The sequence below is a fragment of the Lissotriton helveticus genome, chromosome 5_2, assembly GCF_964261635.1.
Source record: "Lissotriton helveticus chromosome 5_2, aLisHel1.1, whole genome shotgun sequence".
In the NCBI taxonomy this organism is placed as follows: domain Eukaryota; kingdom Metazoa; phylum Chordata; class Amphibia; order Caudata; family Salamandridae; genus Lissotriton; species Lissotriton helveticus.
In genome coordinates this window covers 1,163,510-1,184,485 of record NC_136066.1, presented here as the reverse complement: position 1 = coordinate 1,184,485, position 20,976 = coordinate 1,163,510, and the positions used below count along the sequence as shown (strand labels likewise).

Genomic DNA, 20,976 nt, shown 5'->3' with positions numbered 1-20,976 from the left:
AGGAGGTTCCTCTACTTTGTAATAGTGGAAGTACTTTGTTACAGCATTTGCTGCTGGAAAATGTATCCATGTATAATATACCTCTGTCTGCCGATATTCGTGTGCCTCAATTACGAATATGACTGTACCACCTCTAGGTGTCAGTCCATTTTCTATAAGTTTTAAGGTTATAGATCTCCTTTTAATGACCGGAATGAGTGTTATATTCGGGTCTGCTGCTTGCATGGTAGCATCAGCATCTGCGAGTTCAGTTGCTAATCTAACTGCCTCTCTTTCTTCATCACTGTCTCCCATTTTACTGACAGGATGGTATTATTTTTATTTGCAGATCAGGTTTCTTTATGGAAACAGAGATTAGATGCACAATATTTTGGAACACTGTTTATCCTTCAACGTTGACTAGACCAAGAACCATACACAGGAGTTCCCTCCTGCGAGGTTTTGGAGGATATAACCTTTCACCCACTCCAGACGTCTTTGGAGTATTTGGGAAAAGGGGTCTGAGTGAGAAAGCACGACTGAGTTACTCTAAATGTCTTACGTTAGTTTTATCGCCCTTTCCAAACGCGTTGGGCGCCATGTAGTGTAGTTCCTATTTTCCCAATAGGCTCTGCGCATTGGAATAATACCTACAGCAGTAAAGGCCTAGACCAGACGTTAACTAGGTCTACTACTGTCGATACTAGACTTAATTTTTGGGTTTGCCAGCTAAGCTCAGAGTTCGCTAGAAACTTTCTCAAATGTTCAGGAAAGAATTACCTCCCCTGATTAGACAAGAAGGGATTTAGTTTCTGACAACCATAGAACATGACAACTTTGCTCTCCCCTAATCAAGAGTCAATCTCAAGAGTCGTGTGAGCTCAAGGCAATTATTTTACTCAGTCAGTACGTGCATTCTTAGTCTCATCAGAATGTAGAGAAAAGGAAGAGAGACGGGCGTGTTCAATAAAAAGGTGTTATTTATTGATCAGTCTCTTTTCTCATACATGAGAAATGGATCGATATTATTGCAATACTTATAGTTAAGTAAAGTGCATACATTAAAAGCAATAGTATAAAATAATACTGTAAAAACATTGATATGGTTTCTGAGCCATATGATGTTTTAAAATGATTAAAATATATTTACATACACATATACATTTGACTAAACGTACTCAACTGGTGTTTCTAAATACGCCTACCCCGTGTACCTGACCTAAGTCTAATGCGTGGGCGGGAATAGAAAGTTACAGTTTAAGTTAAGTTTGTTTTTGCCAAGTGAATAACTAAAGAATTCTCTGTGAGGGGTTATTCAGTTCTGTACCTGGAAGTTAGGATGAATGAGGAATGGTATCTCTTTCTCTGCTCTTGATATTCCAGGCTGCCTGCGAGGGCTACCCGGAAGCGCCGGTGCTGGGTCTCTCGGCTTGAGATAGCAGCGCGTCTCTCAGCGCGTCAGGAAGGCGGGGCTGCTGCCAGCGGGGTCTGCTTCTGCTCTCGGCTTCGGCAAGTGTGGCTGCTCCGTCTTGTCACCACGCGTGTGTTTGCATAGGGCAAGGTCGGCAATATTTATACCTTAAAGGTGCCGAGATTGACGTAAGGATGGACATAGGTACGTCAATAAAGATGTCATACGACTTGCTCGTTAGCACATTCTTTTGCAAAAGTTCTCTGTGAAATCAAAACAATGGCCGCACGGATTATCCAGGTTGTCATAGGTTTGATTTGTTATGAGAACGTCGTATGCCTTATCAGGGGCTGGAGGAATGTCGCTTGTCTAATTAGATCTCAAGCGTTATGACCTAATCAGATAACACGTTCCTGTGCCGTAGTGTGACTGCGTCAGATAACGGTATCTGCATCATGGGGGCTGTTCTTGCCTCATGGGCTGACTGTTAGTTAACTAGCTAGTTAGTTTAACCAGAATAGGGTCAGGAATAGGGGGATCGATTCAGGACCTATAGAAATACACGACACAAGTACCACTTTTGGGTGAACTGTAGCCATATAGTCACCCATCTCTCTCCGGGAATGCTCTGTAATCCCTATTTACCATGGTCAATGCCTTCCTTACCCAACAAATCTTCAAAGAAACTCTCAAGACAAGCCAGATCCCCCCCTTCTAAAGAAACCAATACTAGATCCTACTGACCTCACAAGTACTGGCCCATCAATCACCTACCATTCATCGCAAGATCAATGAAAATGTACATATGATGAGCTCAAAGATCCCACAAAAGCTAATTATCGCCAGCACAACTCTTTCTATGGCTTCAGATCATACTGCAGCATGGAGACCGCTACCTTACCTATCCCAGACAATGCCCTATCAGCCACATACGGAAGATGACCCCAACCTCTTGATACTCCTGGACCCATGCAATGTCCTTAAATGGTTCCCCTCCTAGCTTTCACTTGACATCAGTTTGTTCACATGGGCACCTACAGGCCACAAAAGATTCCTATCACCTGTGGAGTCCCCCAGTGTTCCATACCATCTCCTGTTGCCTTCAACCTTTAAATGGAAACACTTGGGGCTCTACTTGTAGATAGCAGTATCAAGATTAATCAATATGCTGATGATACACAACTCTATTTGAAAGTCTCTACTGCTTCAGACATCCAATGCCTAAAACATTGCTGGTGCATCATCCAGACTGGATGCCCAGCGCCTTCCTCAAGCTCAACCCAAACAAGACAGAATTCCTGTTATTTGCCAAGAGCAATGAACAAGATACAATACAACCCTGGCTCAATGACATAAACCTTGATGTCTTTGAACCCCAACTTCCACTGCATACCAAGTGACTTGGATCACCCTGGACATGAACTTCACCCTTAAGGCACGCATTGCCCAAAAAATATAATGACAGCTTAGTACCTGCTAGAATGTCAAATCCCTTCTTCCAGAAAGTGACTTCAGTACTGTTATTTGAACCCTCATACTTTCACATCTGGATGGTGGTAATGCCCTACTCCATTGCTCTGAGGCTCTACACTGGCACGCCTGAGGAGCATCCTTAATGTTGCACTACATGTCATACTGAGCCTGAAAAAAATATGAACTCATCACCCTTATCCTGGTGGAATTCCATTGGCTCTCCATGCTGGCCTGCACCAGCTCTAAAACCAGCTGCATCATTTACAAAGTCATCACAACCAGCACCCCCGCTTATCTTGCAGACAGCGTCACCATTTCTAGTCGTTCTCCGCACACTGACAGCCAGGACACTATCAGAGTGGAGATTTAGAAGTGAAAAAAACCTAAAGAAAGAAGCTTGCAGTCGTCTATGCACCCAGGATCTAGAACAACATCCGTGTATCTATCAAGACCAATCCAACGCTGCTTCAGTTGAAGACTCACTTCTTTAAAGAACACTACATTACACTGCATTACCTGCCTAAGACTTTTATTACGCGTTGACTCTATGCTTGTCTTTGATCATGTCCAGTGTGTCTCGCTGCCTTTTGGCTAGGTTGGTTCTATAGAAATACCACGCACATGCATACAAACACTCAAGATAAAAGGTCAAGGCACCCTAACCCTGCACTGGTGTATATAGTTGTTGTAGGTGATATGAGCAGACAGTGGTAGTGCTAGAGCTGGGAGCCTGACCTTCCAGACTCCTTTAATATGTTGGATAACCAAACACAATGGAAAGTGTGAACCCGGTGAAGAGTGATTGAAGGTCTGCAGGGGCGAGGCATGGAGTCTGGCTCTATAGAAATACCATATACATGCAAACACACATGCATGGAGAGTGGGGGGAGTGTGGGCCCAGTGAAGAGTGATTGAAGGTCTGCAGGGGCGAGGCATCGAGTCTGGCTCTATAGAAATACCATATACATGCAAACACACATGCATGGAGAGTGGGGGGAGTGTGGGCCCAAAGAAGGCCTCGGGGGGGGGGGGGGTCATGATGTCTGCCCAGGCGCTCCTGCATCCATGTCTCTCCTCTGACCCCCCTCTGCTCCTCCCGGTGCCTCGGCTGACCCGTCCCCGGAGTGATGCGGATCTCTGAAGTCCCATCAACCCGGCCTGCAAGGGTGGGGGCGGGGGTTGGTCACAGCGCCTCGGCTGCGCCGGGCTGTGTTCCTGACGGGCCCCCGGATCCCTGAGGGTCATGAGCCCCCGCCCCGGGGTGAGGGCCCCCGGGTCCCCTCTCCCCTTGGCTGCCCCCGCAGAGGGAGCTCCTTGCAGGAGAGGGGGCTCCCCGATCCCCCCCCCCTCCGGCTGCCCCAGGGGGTCCTCAGCCGGCCCCTTGGGGGGGTCCCTAATCCCAGGGCCCCCCTCCGCCCCTCCCTGCAGGCTGCCCCGGGGGTCCTCAGCCGGGGGCGACCCGGTATAAGCTGCCCCCGCAGGGGGGGTCTCCGCCCCCAGTGCCCCCCCCGGCCCCTCCCTCCCTGTCACTCACCGGCTGCTGGCGGCGGCGCCCCCTCCCGGTCTGTCCTCAGAGTCTCGGCTGTCAACAAACTCGCGCGTCACTTCCGGGCCGGGCCCTAGCAACGGCCCCGCTTCCGGCAGCGAACAGGGTCCGGCGGGGAACGGCGGCCGCGGGGAGGGTTCCGGGGGGGCCGCTGGCGTCGAGCCCGGCCCCTCCCTCACACACACCCCGAGGCCGGGGAGAGGGCTCCGAGGGGGGGCCCTGGCGCGGGGCCCCTCCCTCAGACACACCGGGGCCTCCAGACACCCGGAACCCGAGCCCCGGCCTCTGTTTCCGCCCGGACCCGGCTCCCCGCGCGCCACTTCCGGCGGGACCAGGAAGTCACCATGACCAGCCCGAGCCTGCACCAGGGCCGGTGAGAGTGGGGCACCAGGGCCGGGGAGAGTGGGGCACCAGGGCACGGGGGGGCAGGAGAGGGGGGCACCAGGGCCGGGGAGAGTGGGGCACCAGGGCCGGGGTGAGGGGGGGGCTCAAGGGGCACCAGGGCCGGTGAGAGGGGGCGCCGGGGCACGGGGGGGGGCATGAGAGTGGGGCACCAGGGCCGGGGAGAGTGGGGCACCAGGGCACGGGGGGGCAGGAGAGGGGGGCACCAGGGCCGGTGAGAGAGGGCATCGGGGGGAGGGGGCACCAGGGAGAGCAGAGGGGGAGCACCAGGGCCTGGGGGGTACCAGGACCAGTGAGAGGGGGAGCACCCCTAGAGAGAGGGGGGCTGTGAGGGGAGGTTTCTGAAGGCTCCATTGGGCTCTGTGCAGAGGAGCCCGTGGCGTGTGCCCCCCTAAGACAGAGGTGTGGAGTCTCTGCACCCCACTCCTTCCTGAGGCCCTGGAGTCTGAAGTCTGTGTGCCCACTCTCTTATCTTCAGCAGAACAAACAGAGCATGGTTGTGTGTGGCCAGCCTGGAAGGGATCAAATACATGTGGTGTATGCCTGAGTCCGCTACCACCACCCCAAGTGTCTGTGGGTCAGATGCCCTCCCCTCTGTGCCCCCTCATGCAGCCTCCACCCGGCTCACTGCAAAGAGTGAGCGCTCACCCCCATGCATCATTCACCTGCAGCTACTGATCATCATGGTCAAGCAAAGTGATCTCTAGTACTGGTTCGCAAAGCCATTGATGTTTTATTGTTCCAGAGACTTGGTCATTATACTGTTGACTTCCTTAAACACTTACACATCGCTGTCATAAGAACTCCTGGTGAAACAACTTTCACCATTCTGCTCGAAGTTTTTACCTACCACGGCAACTCTGATGAAAATATTGCCTCGGAGTGCCTTTATTTGTTTGAATGCCCTGAAGAAGTCCACCTTCAGGACGAAACGCATCGGCTGTTCTTTTCAATCACAAATGATTTTTAACACAATTTGAATAAAAGAAGAAAATTGAAGAACAAACACTATGGACACAGACTTGATAATTTGTTATGTGTCTGCTTTCTGTTGTGTTTACTAGTGCACCTTTGCAACTGTTTTGGAATTTCACAGACATGTTTAACAGAGCCCTCTATTGACTGTCACCAAAGGTTTCCATATACACTTTCAAAACAGAACTCGCAATTAAATGGAAGGTGGGGCAGCCATGTTCACCTTCTGTCCCCCTGCTACTGGTCAGATCACTTTGTAATTCGGTTTCCTCTATGTCTGCACGTTAACCTTCAGTCTCCTCAGGTACCTGGTCATATCACTTTATAATTAATTTCACTCTATACATGTTGACTTTTTAGGTCTCGCCTGTCGATGCGCATGCGCGCATCGAGCAAGGCGAGAGTATTGGCACTTATCCGCTCTTTATCCACACTGCAAGGAATCGTGGCGATTCCTTGCAGTGCACGAGAAATTTAAGCTCAATGCGCATGCGCATTGAGCTTAAATGCGCGTGCACATGCCCCCAGCCGCCTGCCTTGCCTACTCTCTCTCACAGCCTCCCCCCCCTCACTACTTGATTGCACGGCCGCTAGGCCGTGCCTCCCCTACTCTCCTCCCCCCTCCTCCTCCTACTCTCCTCCCCTGCCTGCCTGCCGTGTCGCACCTCTCCCCTCTCCGCCCCCTCCCCTGCCCGCCGTGTTACGGTGAAAGGCTTGTTGTTTAACCCAAGTGTGCATATAATCCAGATATCTTCCAATAGAAATCGGTGCTCCTTTTATGGGAAGGATGTTTTTGCGTCTTGTTTTTGGAAAAGCATGTTATTTAAAAAAGGTAAAAGAACATTGGTGGTAGTTAGATACATCTGAGCCAGCGGGGTCTCTTTTCTTTCTGATTTGAATGGTCGTTTCTCTCATTATCTGCGAACCTAAGACGAGCCGAACATGTATAAATAAACCGGTTCCACAATGGATTTTTTTTGAAGCAAAGATTGCAACACAGCGCAAGAACCGTTGAGAAAGAAAAGCGCGAGGCAAATTCCCAGCAGGCTGCTCCTGTTCTCTCTCTCCGCCCTCCCCTTTCTGAGAAGCCGTGGAGTTTTTTTAATGCAGCTTGCTCGCTCGCTCGCTCCCTTCCCTCCCCTCCCCCGCACGTAGGCTCTTGGAGAAAGGAGGGGAAAAAAAGCTCCCAGCCTGACTCGAAAATCAGCCTCCTATCCTCAGAAACCGCAGCTGCTGCTAGAGCAGAAAACACGTCAGGCTGGCCCTCCAACGTACACAGATGTGCCTTTGTAACTCCACATAAATGCTGGGAAAGGATTGCGCGTTGGAGCAAAAAAAAAAAAAAAATCCCATGCAGGAAGAGGCGAATGTTTCGTGCAGGCTATGTTTTTACCCTCGATGGCGCCTTCCTTCGCCCCTCCCCTGACCTTGTGTAACAGTTACTTTTGAGCTTTAAAGTTGTATTTATTGTTGGTGACTGAAAGGATTTAGACTTGAGGAAGAAAAGGCATTCCGATTTGCAGTGAATAACAGTCCGCTTTTAAGTTTTTTACTTTCGTTTTTTTAGGTTTTCAAAGACCGAGGTAAAATGTCAAGCTGTGTTTACATGGGAACCTTTTTATTTTGCTCTAGGCTAACTTCAAAGTGTTAGCGTTTATAGGAAAGAGGAATGCAGTATACTTGCTCCAAAGAGCCTGCTTGTGCCTTTTAAAAAAAAAAAAAAAAACTCACTCACCCTCAACCCCTCACCCTCACTCACCCTCACTCACCCTCACTCACCCTCACTCACCCTCACTCACCCTCACCCACCCTCAACCCCTCACCCTCAACCCCTCACCCTCACTCTCACTCACCCTCACTCACTCACCCTCACTCACCCTCACTCACTCACCCTCACTCACCCTCACTCACCCTCACTCACCCTCACTCACCCTCACACTCACCCTCACTCACCCTCACTCACCCTCACTCACCCTCACTCACCCTCAACCCCTCACCCTCACACAGTGCAATAGGTCTCGGAGCATTTGAGTTAGAGCTTTTAGAAATGTTTATGGCTTTTTTTTTTTTTATTCTTTAGCATTGGCTACAGGAAACAAAAATGCTTAAGATTTACAAAAAAACCCATAAACAATTCTAAAAGCACTAACTCTAATGCTGCGAGACCTATTGCATTTCCAATGCTTGTTACCTTCAGCCACCCTGGGTATCTGGTACCTGGTCATCTCACTTTATAATTAAATTCACTTTGTCTACGCATTGACATTTTCACCTTCAGTCACACTTGGTTTCTGGTCATAGCACATTATAATTGTTTATTCCATATATATTGTAATTCCATTTATATAGCGCTTACTACCCCTGACAAGCCGTCAACTTTCTTTATCGGCAAGTAGCACACTACTCCAGAACCCATAAAGAATTAGTGGTTAATTAGTATAGTGAAAACTGAAAGTAATTTGAGTGGTGGATGTGTTAGTCAATTATTTCTATTGAGAAGGATAATGGAGGGATATAAAGGGGAAAAAGGTTTGTATTTATATAGCGATTGCTACCCCTGATTGGTTGTTGAACTGCTTTTTTGGCACGTAGCACACTACTTTGAACTCATAAAGAATTAGTGTTGAATTAGTTTATACGCAATCCAAGGTAAACTGTTATTTTCCTGATAAGTGGCATTCAGATGTCCACCTTCAGTATCCTTGGCATCTGCTCAGCTCTCTTTATAATTAAATGTACTTTTTGTGTTCACTTGTTCACCTTCAGTTACCTCTGGTAGCTGGTCATGTCACTTTATAATTATGCACGTCATTGTCTTGTTCACCTTCAATCACCCCAGGTACCAGTTAGATCACTGTATAATGACATTCACTCTGTCTGCTCGTTGACTTGTTCACCTTCAGCATCCCTAGTATCTGGTCAGATCTCTTTATAATTAAGTTTGTTCTAAGATAACATATTGATTTGTTTTCAACTACAAAGTCTGAAAAGCTATATCGGATTTGTAATGAGGTCAATTTGAATGAATTCTCCTATTTCCTCGAGGAGTCTAACTTTGTGCAACAGAAGATGATTGAGTCGTAAAGTATTGCCTTTACAAATGCTGGCGACTGTAGCAGAACTCTATACTTCTTTGACTTTAACCCAGCTCCTTGTTAGTCACAGAAGCGAGGACCTTTGAAATGCACTTGGCAGAAAAATTATGGTGATCGAGACAAAGAAGAGTTAAAAAAAAAAGGCTCACAGTTTATAAAAAAAATTGATTTGCAAATTGATGAAAGCATACTATTCCTCCCAAATAAGTGACATCCCTAATAGAGAAAAAGATTAAGAGTATAAGATAACTTTCTGACATATGATTACCCCAAGTTTGTTTCTGTCCGGAATTTCTTCAACCTACTTAGTAATTATTTTGTAGATAAAATCTTAAACATGAATGCAGATATATTCTAGTGCATCTTTACCACCAGTGCTTGACCCTGAAGTTTGTTCTTTTAAACTGCTCGTCCTCATTAAAAAGACTTATCTTAGTTAGCAAAGGTCAAATCAGGCTCTCCCCATTAGACCCTTGTTCTCCTCAAATTATAAGTCATTGACCAGTACGATCGCTGATCCTCTAATCATTCATTTAGAGGTAGGAACAGTCCTGAGTCACAACAAGGGTGTCCTCGTGTTCCGTCTACAAAAAAAAGCTCAACTTGGACCCTACTGATTCTAAAAACGTTTGCCCTATTTCCTTCCTTGCTATTGGGAACAAAAAACCTCAAAAAGCATTTATGCAAAACTCTTTCTTCTCATCTCCAAGCATTGTTTTTCTTGGATGATATGCGAGCTGGATTCCACCCTGCTCATAAAAAAGAATCAGTTTGACTGTTCGATCGTCTGCGCATGGACTGTGATCTATAAATGATGTGATGCTCCGAGACCTGTCTGCAGCTTTTGATATTGTGGACCATTCTGTCCTTAACCGCATAGTCGCAGTGTGACTGGATGATAAACCTTTTGCTAGGTTTCAGTCTTTTCTCCTTGGCCAGAGAGAGACAGGTAAAAAGGCTAACCCATTTCAAAGTGCCTGTGGGGTATCACAGTTGTAGGAAGGTAGGATCCTTCTGCATGGTTATCCCCACTTTTTGCCTGGTGCTTTGCTGGCTTTCGACTAGTCTGACTGAGATCCTGCTAAAATGGACCCCAGTCTATCTACTTTCCCCCTAAATTGTTATGTCCAGTACTTAGGTACAGTACAATAGAAAGGCGGCAGTAGTAGTTACTTATTATAAATAAATAATGAATAGGCATTCACCACTCTTGTTTTTTATGGTGCTTGAGTCAGATTTAATTCCGAATTTGAAAGGCATCAAATGCAATATAAAGTCAAAGCATTTGTTAATGGCAACACAGTTGCTCCAATAAATTATCAGTGCGATAAATATTTACAGTGCTCTGGGTGTGAGGGGAGAAAAGGAAAGATTAGGGTAGTTGGTGGTGAGTCTGTGAGTGAAGGACAGGGCAAAGATATTGCAATGTATATACATCATTTATGGATAGAGTACAACCTTTCCAGCCTAACATAGCTCAATTGTTCCTGGATGTAAACATAGCTCAAGTGTACATATTATTCGTAACCATCTATCTATCATTTGAGCTTGTAGTGAGGTTGTATGTTGTCAACGTTTCGACCCCTAAGGTTGAGGGTGAATTCTGTCCTCACGTTGGGGTCTTCATCAGGACAAAACTGAGAAGAGTACCTATGAATAATCAGAAAAACGTGTAAGAAGAGAGGGGATATGTACAGAAGGGTGAGTACCTATGTAAGTGAGGTAACAGATACCTACTTGTAGAAGGGGCATGATCACTGTGCGATTGAAGAGGAAATAGAGTGTACATAGCTCCTATAATGAAAGAGGGAGAAACTTGTTCAGGTTACAGTGACTATTGTGGCTTCTCACTCAATAGTCTAGCCCAAAAGTGGCAACTTACTATGTCGAAAAAAGGTAATCACGAGGTAGATAAGTCTCTCGCAGTAGGGAAGTGTTCTGGGGCAGGAAGTGTGTACAAATCAAAGTTGAAAGACTGTTGTGATCATGCCGGGATTCTTTTACATTAATTTTTGCCCTTTTTTGCACAGAATCCATTCCGGTTTCAAATCACTAATTTGCTTAAAAATGCATACCAGCAAGAAACTAGCTGAATGACCTTTGAATTGTTTGGTACATAGTTTATGATGTGTATACAATGTAATGAATTATACTTTTTTAACTTGCGAAATTGTTATCGTTTTAACTAACTGAAACAATAAACTTAAACTTCAAACTACATGTCTTGTGGGGGGGGGGGGGTTTCCGATGGTGTTGTGGGGTGCCATGCATAGTCTTAGTTCAGGGGAGTTAGATGTCTTTGGGGTGTGCAGGGATTCAGATGTGGTTGTGGGGTACCCTCAACCCCTCGATTGCCATACCCAAAGTCTCTTAAGCTCAGAGCAGTTACATGTCGTGTGGGGATTCGGATAGTGGTGACGATGCAGTGGGGTACCCTTGACCACTTGAGTGTCATTTTCAAAGACCTGAATATAGGCTTGGTGGAGAAGCAGGTTTTGTACTTGATCCCAGGGTGCTGGTGGGGCCGTGTGGTATCCTTGACCTCTCGAGTGCCTACACAAAGAACTGTTGGCTTGGTGAAATCACCTGTCGTGTGAGGGTGACTGGGTGGGGAGTGGAACATTCTCAGCCTCTGAAAGTGATGGCTGATTGCTAAATCCATTGGCCACCACACAACTTGTGCTATAAACTCGCTTTTTTAATCTTGAATTGATTGTTTTCTATGACTTTGGGTGGTAGTGTGTCGGAGTAATGCAGACTCACTAAAGGTTCAGATGGACAGTGGGTGGTGGGGAGAGGTGACATCAGTAAGTAAAGACAACAGTGGGTGGTGGTGTGTGAGTGAAGAATTAGTAAAGGTTCAGGTGGACTGTGGGTGGTGGGGAGAGGTGACATCAGTAAGTAGAGGTGACAGTGGGTGGTGGTGTGAGTGAACACTTAATGAAGGTTCAGATGGACTGTGGGTGATGGGGAGAGGTGACATCAGTAAGTAAAGATGGCAGTGGGTGGTAGTGTGTGAGTGAAGACTTAGTAAAGGTTCAGATGGACTGTGGGTGGTGGGGAGAGATTACGTCATTAAGTAAAGGTAACAGTGGGTGGTGGTGTGTGAGTGAAGACTTAGTAAAGGTTCAGATGGACTGTGGGTGGTGGGGAGAGATTACGTCATTAAGTAAAGGTAACAGTGGGTGGTGGTGTGTGAGTGAAGACTTAGTAAAGGTTCAGATGGACTGTGGGTGATGGGGGAGAGGTGACATCAGTAAGTAAAGATGGCAGTGGGTGGTAGTGTGTGAGTGAAGACTTAGTAATGGTTCAGATGGACTGTGGGTGATGGGGAGAGGTGACATCAGTAAGTAAAGATGGCAGTGGGTGGTGGTGTGTAAGTGAAGACTTAGTAAAGGTTCAGGTGGACTGTGGGTGGTGGGGAGAGGTGACATCAGTAAGTAGAGGTGACAGTGGGTGGTGGTGTGAGTGAACACTTAATGAAGGTTCAGATGGACTGTGGGTGATGGGGGAGAGGTGACGTCAGTAAGTAAAGATGGCAGTGGGTGGTGGTGTGTGAGTGAAGACTTAGTAATGGTTCAGATGGACTGTGGGGGGTGGGGAGAGATTACGTCATTAAGTAAAGGTAACAGTGGGTGGTGGTGTGTGAGTGAAGACTTAGTAAAGGTTCAGATGGACTGTGGGTGGTGGGGAGAGATTACGTCATTAAGTAAAGGTAACAGTGGGTGGTGGTGTGTGAGTGAAGACTTAGTAAAGGTTCAGATGGACTGTGGGTGGTGGGGAGAGATTACGTCATTAAGTAAAGGTAACAGTGGGTGGTAGTGTGTGAGTGAAGACTTAGTAAAGGTTCAGATGGACTGTGGGTGATGGGGGAGAGGTGACATCAGAAAGTAAAGATAACAGTGGGTGGTAGTGTGTGAGTGAAGACTTAGTAATGGTTCAGATGGACTGTGGGTGATGGGGGAGAGGTGACATCAGTAAGTAAAGATGGCAGTGGGTGGTAGTGTGTGAGTGAAGACTTAGTAAAGGTTCAGATGGACTGTGGGTGGTGGGGAGAGATTACGTCATTAAGTAAAGGTAACAGTGGGTGGTGGTGTGTGAGAGAAGACTTAGTAATGGTTCAGATGGACTGTGGGTGATGGGGGAGAGGTGACGTCAGTAAGTAAAGGTGACAGTGGGTGGTGGTGTGTGAGTGAAGACTTAGTAATGGTTCAGAAGGACTGTGAGTGGTGGGAAGAGGTGACCCCAGTAAGTAAAAATGACAGTGGGTGGTGGTGTGTGAGAGAAGACTTAGTAAAGGTTCAGATGGACTGTGGGTGATGGGGAGAGGTGACATCAGTAAGTAAAGGTGACAGTGGGTGGTGGTGTGTGAGTGAAGACTTAGTAAAGGTTCAGATGGACTGTGGGTGATGGGAAGAGGTGACGTCAGTAAGTAAAGGTGACAGTGGGTGGTGGTGTGTGAGTGAAGACTTAGTAACGGTTCAGATGGACTGTGGGTGATGGGGAGAGGTGACATCAGTAAGTAAAGGTGACAGTGGGTGGTGGTGTGTGAGTGAAGACTTAGTAAAGGTTCAGATGGACTGGGGAAGAGGTGACATCAGTAAGTAAAGGTGACAGTGGGTGGTGGTGTGTGAGTGAAGACTTAGTAAAGGTTGAGATGGACTGTGGGTGATGGGAAGAGGTGACGTCAGTAAGTAAAGATGACAGTGGGTGGTGGTGTGTGAGTGAAGACTTAGTAAAGGTTCAGATGGACGGTGGGTGATGGGAAGAGGTGACGTCAGTAAATAAAGGTGACAGTGGGTGGTAGTGTGTGAGTGAAGACTTAGTAATGGTTCAGATGGACTGTGGGTGGTGGGAAGCGGTGACCCCAGTAAGTAAAGATGACAGTGGGTGGTGGTGTGTGAGTGAAGACTTAGTAAAGATTCAGATGGACGGTGGGTGATGGGAAGAGGTGACATCAGTAAATAAAGGTGACAGTGGGTGGTAGTGTGTGAGTGAAGACTTAGTAATGGTTCAGATGGACTGTGGGTGGTGGGAAGAGGTGACCCCAGTAAGTAAAGGCAACAGTGGGTGGTGGTGTGTGAGTGAAGAATTAGTAAAGGTTCAGGTGGACTGTGGGTGGTGGGGAGAGGTGACATCAGTAAGTAGAGGTGACAGTGGGTGGTGGTGTGAGTGAACACTTAATGAAGGTTCAGATGGACTGTGGGTGATGGGGGAGAGGTGACATCAGTAAGTAAAGGTGACAGTGGGTGGTGGTGAGTGAGTGAAGTCTTAGTAAAGGTTCAGAGGGACTGTGGGTGGTGGGAAGAGGTGACATCAGTAAGTAAAGGTGACAGTGGGTGGTGGTGAGTGAGTGAAGTCTTAGTGAAGGTTCAGAGGGACTGTGGGTGGTGGGAACAGGTGACGCCAGTAAATAAAGATGGTGACTTTAAGTGATGCAGACTGTCACTAAGGTATGTGGTGAATGATGAGGGTGTTAATCAAAGGTGAGGATGAATATTTTAGGTGAGGGTCTAACACTGCTGCATGTCACAAGCAGATGGAGCATATTTTTAAAAGCAATGTAAATAGAATGTTTTTCTAGTTCCTTGGGGTCAGTATGTGCTGCTCTGCCAGGCTGCCACTGACTCAGCATGGTCATTGCTTTTCATTTCCTTTTCTCAGGATTGCAGAGTTCAAGGATCTTCTGGGTGAGCCTAAGATCAGCCTTTGGAAGCTGCGAGCGCTGAGCTTTAATGGTGAGTCCCTCCCCACTCCCTTGAAACTCTGTTAAACTCTACTTCATGGTACTCACAAACCATTTCCCAGAAGCCTAAAAGTATGGTGTGTGTTGTGTGACCAAGGACAACATTGATGCCAGCAGGGTGTAGGACATAGGGGGTGGAAGGTGAGCGTATTGGAAGCATGGTGTGCACAGTGGGTTGTAGAGTATTTTTAGGGTTTCATTCTACGCTTCCCTCTACACTAAGCCCCTAGTCTCTAGAAAAGTCATAGATTTGACAATACTGTCTTAAGCTGTATATTAGCCGCTGCCCCTTTACCGCACCCTGTGATGAGTCTTCTCTGCTTGCTACCATTGCCTTTGGCGAGTCAAGTGTACTACTAGTAGACAGCTTGATTATTGAATTGGAATGAAATAAAATCTTCGGCCTCGCAATTGTCTTGTGTCTTTAGTCTGTTTTAGTCAAGTCAAGTCAATAAATTTGTATAGCGCGCTACATACCCAGAGGGTCTCAAGGCGCTTGAAGAAGGGTGGGGACTTACTTGTCAAATATCCACGTTTTAAGTTGCTTTCTGAATGCTAGGTGGTTCTGGGTAAGGCGAAGGTGAGCGGGAAGTGAGTTCCAGGTTTTAGCTGCCAGGTAGGAGAAGGATCTACCTCCCATGGTTGTTTTGTTGATGCGAGGTACAGTGGCAAGGGCCTGGTTGGAGGATCGTAGCTGGCTGGGGGGGGGGTGTAGAAGGACAGTCGTGTGTTGAGGCATTCGGGTCCGATTTCGTAGAGTGCTTTGTGTGCGTGGGTTAGGAGCCGGAAAGTAATCCTCTTATTGACGGGGAGCCAATGGAGGTTTTTCAGGTGACCGGAGATGTGTTCTTTGCGCGGGATGTCTAATATGAGCCTGGCTGAAGCGTTCTGGATGCGTTGGAGTTTTTTCTGGAGTTTTGCGGTGGTACCGGCGTAGAGGGTGTTTCCGTAGTCTAGTCGGCTCGTTACCAGAGCGTGAGTGACTGTTTTTCTAGTTTCGGTGGGGATCCAGCGAAATGTTTTTTTGAGCAAGCGAAGAATGTTGAAGCAAGATGAAGAAACGGCGTTGACTTGTCTGTTCATCGAGAGTGAGGAATCCAGGATGACGCCCAGGTTCCGTGCGTGGTCCGTCGGGATGGGTGCTTTTCCAAGTGCCTCTGGCCACCAAGAGTCATCCCAGGCGGAGGGGGAGGTGCCTAGGATGAGGACTTCTGTTTTGTCTGAGTTCAGTTTCAAACGGCTGTGCTTCATCCATTCGGCTACTTCTTTCATTCCTTCATGCAGGTTGGTTTTGGCAGTGTTAGGGTCTCTGGTGAGTGAGAGGATCAGTTGAGTGTCATCCGCGTAGGAGATGATGTTGAGGTTGTGTTGGCGCGCGATGGCTGCGAGGGGGCTCATGTATACGTTGAAGAGGGTGGGGCTGAGTGAAGATCCTTGTGGTACGCCGCAGATGACTTCAGTGGCCTCGGACTTAAATGGTGGAAGGCGTACTCTCTGGGTTCTTCCGGTGAGGAACGAGGTGATCCATTCCAGTGCTTTTCCTTGGATTCCGATGTTTCTGAGGCGTTGTAAAAGGGTGCTATGGCAGACTGTGTCAAAGGCTGCGGAGAGGTCGAGGAGGATGAGGGCGACTGTGTCTCCATTGTCCAGTAGAGTTCGAATGTCGTCTGTTGCTGCGATGAGTGCGGTCTCAGTGCTGTGTTTGGCTCGGAAGCCGGACTGTGATGAGTCGAGGGATTTGTTGGTTTCGAGGAAGGTTGGTTGTTGACAGCTTTCTCGATGACTTTGGCCGGGAAAGGAAGGAGCGAGATGGGGCGGTAGTTTTTGAGTTCGGTGGGGTCCGCTGTGGGTTTTTTCAGAAGGGCGCTTAGTTCGGCGTGTTTCCAGCTTTCCGAGAAGGTTGCGGAGTTGAGGGAGCAGTTGATGACGTCTCGAAGGTGTGGTGCTATGATGGAGTCTGCTTTGTTGAAGATGTGGTGAGGGCAAGGGTCTGTGGGGGATCCTGAGTGGATAGAGTTCATCAGGCGGATGGTGTCCTCAGTGGAGATTGGCTTCCAGTCATTGAGGATATTCAGGGGGGGTGGGGGTCCTGCAGGGGGTTGGGTGGGTTGGTCTTTGGGTCGGTTGTTGAAGCTGTTGTGGATGTCTGCAATTTTGTTGTGGAAGAATGAGGCTAGGGAGTCGCAGAGGTCTTGAGAGGGGGTGATGTCGTTGGAGTTGGCTGAGGGGTTGGTAAATTCCTTGACGATGTTGAATAATTCTTTGCTGTTGTGGGCGTTGTTATCTAGTCGGTCCTTGAAAGCGGCTTTCTTGGCAGTCCGGATCAGTTGGTGGTGTATGCGGGTGGCGTTTTTGAAGGCGTCCTTGGTGCTGGTGGTTGGGTCTTTTTTCCAGGCCTTCTCAAGGGAGCGACAGAGTTTCTTGGATTTCTTAAGATCCTTGTTGAACCAGGAGGCCTTCTTGCAGCCTAGTTTGATTTGTCGTTTTTTCAGTGGTGCTAGGATGTCGGCGCTGTTGGATAACCATTGAGTGAGGTTGGTGGCTGCTTGGTCTGGGTTTGAGGAGTGGGCTGGGGGGTTTTGAAGAAGCGATGAGGAGATCTGGTCGATGGTGATTTTGTTCCAATTTCTTTGCAGAGAGGGTTGGGGGTGGTTGTTGGATGTGGGCTTGTTGTAGGTAAAGTGAACGCAGCTGTGGTCAGTCCAGAGGAGAGCTGTGGTGTGGTTGAAGGAGACATGTTTGCTGGAGGTGAAGATAGGGTCGAGTGTGTGACCTGCGATGTGGGTGGGGGAAGTGACAAGTTGTTTAAGTCCGAGGTTGGCGAGGTTGTCCAAAAGGGAGGTTGTGTTGCGGTCGTTGTTCTTTTCAAGATGAAAGTTGAGGTCTCCCAAAAGGATGTAATCCTCGGAGGGGAGCGCGTGTGGAGTGATGAAGTCCGTGATGTCTTCACTAAATTGTGAGCGGGGTCCTGGTGGTCTGTAAAGGAGGGTGCCTCTGAGTGTGGTCTTGGGGTCGGTGTGGATCTGGAAGTGAAGGTGTTCAGAGTTGGCGAGATTGACGTCTGAGCTGGTTGAGATGCGGATGCATTTCTGATGGACGATAGCGATGCCTCCTCCTGTGTGTCCGGTAGGGTCCTTGCGAATGATCTTATAGCCTTCCGGGAAGGCAATGGTGATGTCAGGGGCTGATGTGGCGTTCATCCATGTTTCTGTTAGGAAGGCGACGTCCGGAGAGATGGTGTCTAGTAGATTCCAGAGGTCAATGGCGTGCCTGTGGACCGAGCGGGTGTTGAGCAGGATGCATTGTAGGTGGTTGGGGTCGGATATCTGTTGTGAGTTCGTAGAAGAGGAGTTGTTATTGGTGCCGTCGAACTTGCAGGAGTTGCAGGAAAAGGGTCCATGGGTGTGTCCAGGGGCGGCTTGCGCGCAGTTGGGGGAACGGCCGGGGTTAAGGGCTAGGAGGGTGGTGGCATCGTAAATAATGCGGGAGGGGTGGACATTACGAGGACCAGGGGCTCTGGCGCTGGGCGCGGTCCAGGCGCGGACGGGCGTACCTTTGGCGCACCTTCGGCGCGGCCGCAGCGCGTGGACGCTGCGCGTGGGACCATCTGACATAAATGGACAGAGGAGGGGGCTGAGCGTGGGAGGGGCAGCAGGGAGGCGGCAGTGTGGCTGAGGGGCGGGCCTGGGGAGATCAACAACAACAAAATGGAGGATCCGAGGGCAAGGCACACAGGGGTAACAAACACAGAAATACAGCGAGTGAGCAGTAAGCACAATGTGTACAAAAGCGCTGATAAAATTATATACCACAACAAGCTATCGAGTGAGCAGCAATCCTGACAACAAATGCGCAGACAAGCAATAATGATCCCAATAGCGCTGAAAGAGGCTGATAATCCACAGAAGCGCTACGCGTGTGAGGCGCCAAAATACAAAGGCAGCAGCAGTTCAGCGCGTTACAACGATACCAGAAGCGTCACAGCACAAGCACAGGAGGAGCGTGGTGGAGCGACCGCACCGAAGCAGGTCCAGGTGGTCACAGCTAGGCTGGGAGAGAGGAAGGCTCGATGAACGTGGGTGGGAGGGGCAGCAGGGAGGCGGCAGTGTGGCTGAGGGGCGGGCCTGGGGAGATCAACAACAACAACAAAATGGAGGGTCCGAGGGCAAGGCACACAGGGGTAACAAACACAGAAATACAGCGAGTGAGCAGTAAGCACAATGTGTACAAAAGCGCTGATAAAATTATATACCACAACAAGCTATCGAGTGAGCAGCAATCCTGACAACAAATGCGCAGACAAGCAATAATGATCCCAATAGCGCTGAAAGAGGCTGATAATCAACAGAAGCGCTACGCGTGTGAGGCGCCAAAATACAAAGGCAGCAGCAGTTCAGCGCGTTACAACGATACCAGGGAGCGTCACAGCACAAGCACAGGAGGAGCGTGGTGGAGCGACCGCACCGAAGCAGGTCCAGGTGGTCCAGGTTTTATGTAAAATGGTCCACCTCATTTTGTTCCTTCCTACTCAGTCCACTCTTCCTGTCAGCCGACAGCACAGGGGCAGGCAGTCACACATCAATGCAAGAGTTGTGTAGGGAGGCTTTGCTTTTTTAGGTCTCGCCCTGGAATTAGCATCCAAAGGATGCTTCCAGGGTTGGAGACGTATAGTCAGCTGTCTCGAGGGAAGGACGGACGAGAAGGTGCACGAGCGCAGTCCAGGCTGGATTGGTGTGCGCGAACGCGCACGTTCCGTCCTGCGCCGCCCTCCCAGCCTACCGCGCATGCATGCATGCACACAGACAGACACAGACACACACACACACACACGCGCGCACTCGCACTTACACTTACACAGACACGCAGGCACCCAGACAGGCAACCTCCTCCTCCCCCACAGTCACACACGCATACACACAGACTCCAAGACACACGCACGCTCACACACATACACAGGCCGCCGCCGCGCGCGCGCCCACACATGCCCCCCTCCCGCCCTCGCAGGCCAGCCACAAAGCGAAGCCCCACTCACCGGCAGCAGGACTCTTCCTCCATCCTTCGGCACCGGGGCGCAGGGTAGGCTCCTGCCTGCTCCGGTGCTGCAACCAATCGCGGCTCTTCCGGCTCTTCCGTGGGAGGCGGGGTAGGCTCCCGCCCTCCTACTTCCTGTTTCCTGTTGTCGCGCCGGCCTGCCTGACTTCCTGGTCGCAGGCCGGCAGAGTAACGAGGATGTTTTGCGGTATTTATTTTTAGAATACAATCTGTGACTTCCATCCCTCTATACACACATTAACAGGAAGGAATCACCTGGGGAAAGAGAAGGGGAAGTGATGCCTGGAACGTATTCTTGTATCCTGGTTTCCTTAGAAAGATTACTGAATGTATTGATGCAAAATGGACTGTGTACTATGATTCTCTTACTAATGTAATGGCTGAAGTTTTCGTGTTGGTTGAAAATCAAAATAATAAAAATATTTTTCAAAAAGAATAGGGGCTTGAGGGGGCGGGGCAGAAAAATGAGTATAGATCAGGGGAAACCTGCTGCAGCTGCCTTCCACTACAACTGCTGCGGTTGCAACTATCCATGACCTACAAAGCAGAATAAGCACTGCTGCAGTGTCAGCCAGCTGCAGAGATACAGTACATACCGCTTTGTAGACGGAAACAAATATAGGTTTCATATTTGTCTTACTCAACAAACAAACGATATGCTGAGTTTTGCCTGTATGTGATCTATTGGTCTTGTTTTACATGGTTTAAAGGCGGACATATTACTTTAGTAAATTCTGTATTGCCTTGAAAACACTTTGGTAGGACTATGAATTGTAATAGAAAATGATTTACTAAAAACTTGCTCTTCCAAGCGCCCTTTCGAAAGTTGATATGCACGTATTTTGATTGGTTGACCAGGTCATGTGTCCACTTGGCATGAAAGTGGACGTGTCATCGCCAACTCAGATCTCGAGGACTTTGGAAAATGTTTGCCATAATTATGTGATACAGCATGATTGATGACTGTATTGGAGTTAGGGGATCAATATTGCAATTTCGGAGAAAGCTTATTTTATACTTTGTGCTGTTTGTGCCAGTCACTCCCCCAAGGTACTGTAGAGGTAGCAAATAGTGAATTGCCTCAAATAAATATGGCGAGGCATCCATGAAAAAAAAAAACACAATATCCATATTCTACAACAAACAAGGATATCATTGCAAGTGGGAAAGTATGACATTGACATCGCAAATGGTGACTACAACAGTGTTTGGTGCAGGTTAGTCCTAAGCGCTGGCGGCCCACACGGGGCAGCACCTGCAGTGTGTGCTGCACTTGTTCAATGTATGGCGAATCACA

At 48.5% G+C, this 20,976-nt stretch overlaps 2 protein-coding genes across 3 annotated transcripts in view; one reads left to right on the top strand and one right to left on the bottom strand.

Annotated features, from left to right (window-relative positions):
* Window positions 1–4,532, bottom strand: part of ZER1 (zyg-11 related cell cycle regulator) — a 240,799-nt gene extending 236,267 nt beyond the window's left edge. Inside the window, exon 1 of the mRNA XM_078646593.1 lies at window positions 4,398–4,532. The gene's annotated coding sequence lies outside the window, so the exon portion shown is untranslated. The remainder of the gene's footprint in view (window positions 1–4,397) is intronic.
* TBC1D13 (TBC1 domain family member 13) overlaps window positions 4,530–20,976 on the top strand; it is a 161,411-nt gene continuing 144,964 nt past the window's right edge. The window contains exons 1-2 of one of the 2 annotated variants that reach the window (XM_078646595.1): window positions 4,530–4,782; window positions 14,546–14,619. In XM_078646595.1, the coding sequence (XP_078502721.1) occupies window positions 4,754–4,782; window positions 14,546–14,619 (103 nt within the window). In that variant the 5' untranslated portion in view covers window positions 4,530–4,753. The remainder of the gene's footprint in view (window positions 4,783–14,545; window positions 14,620–20,976) is intronic. The other variant, XM_078646594.1, reaches the window with a different exon arrangement.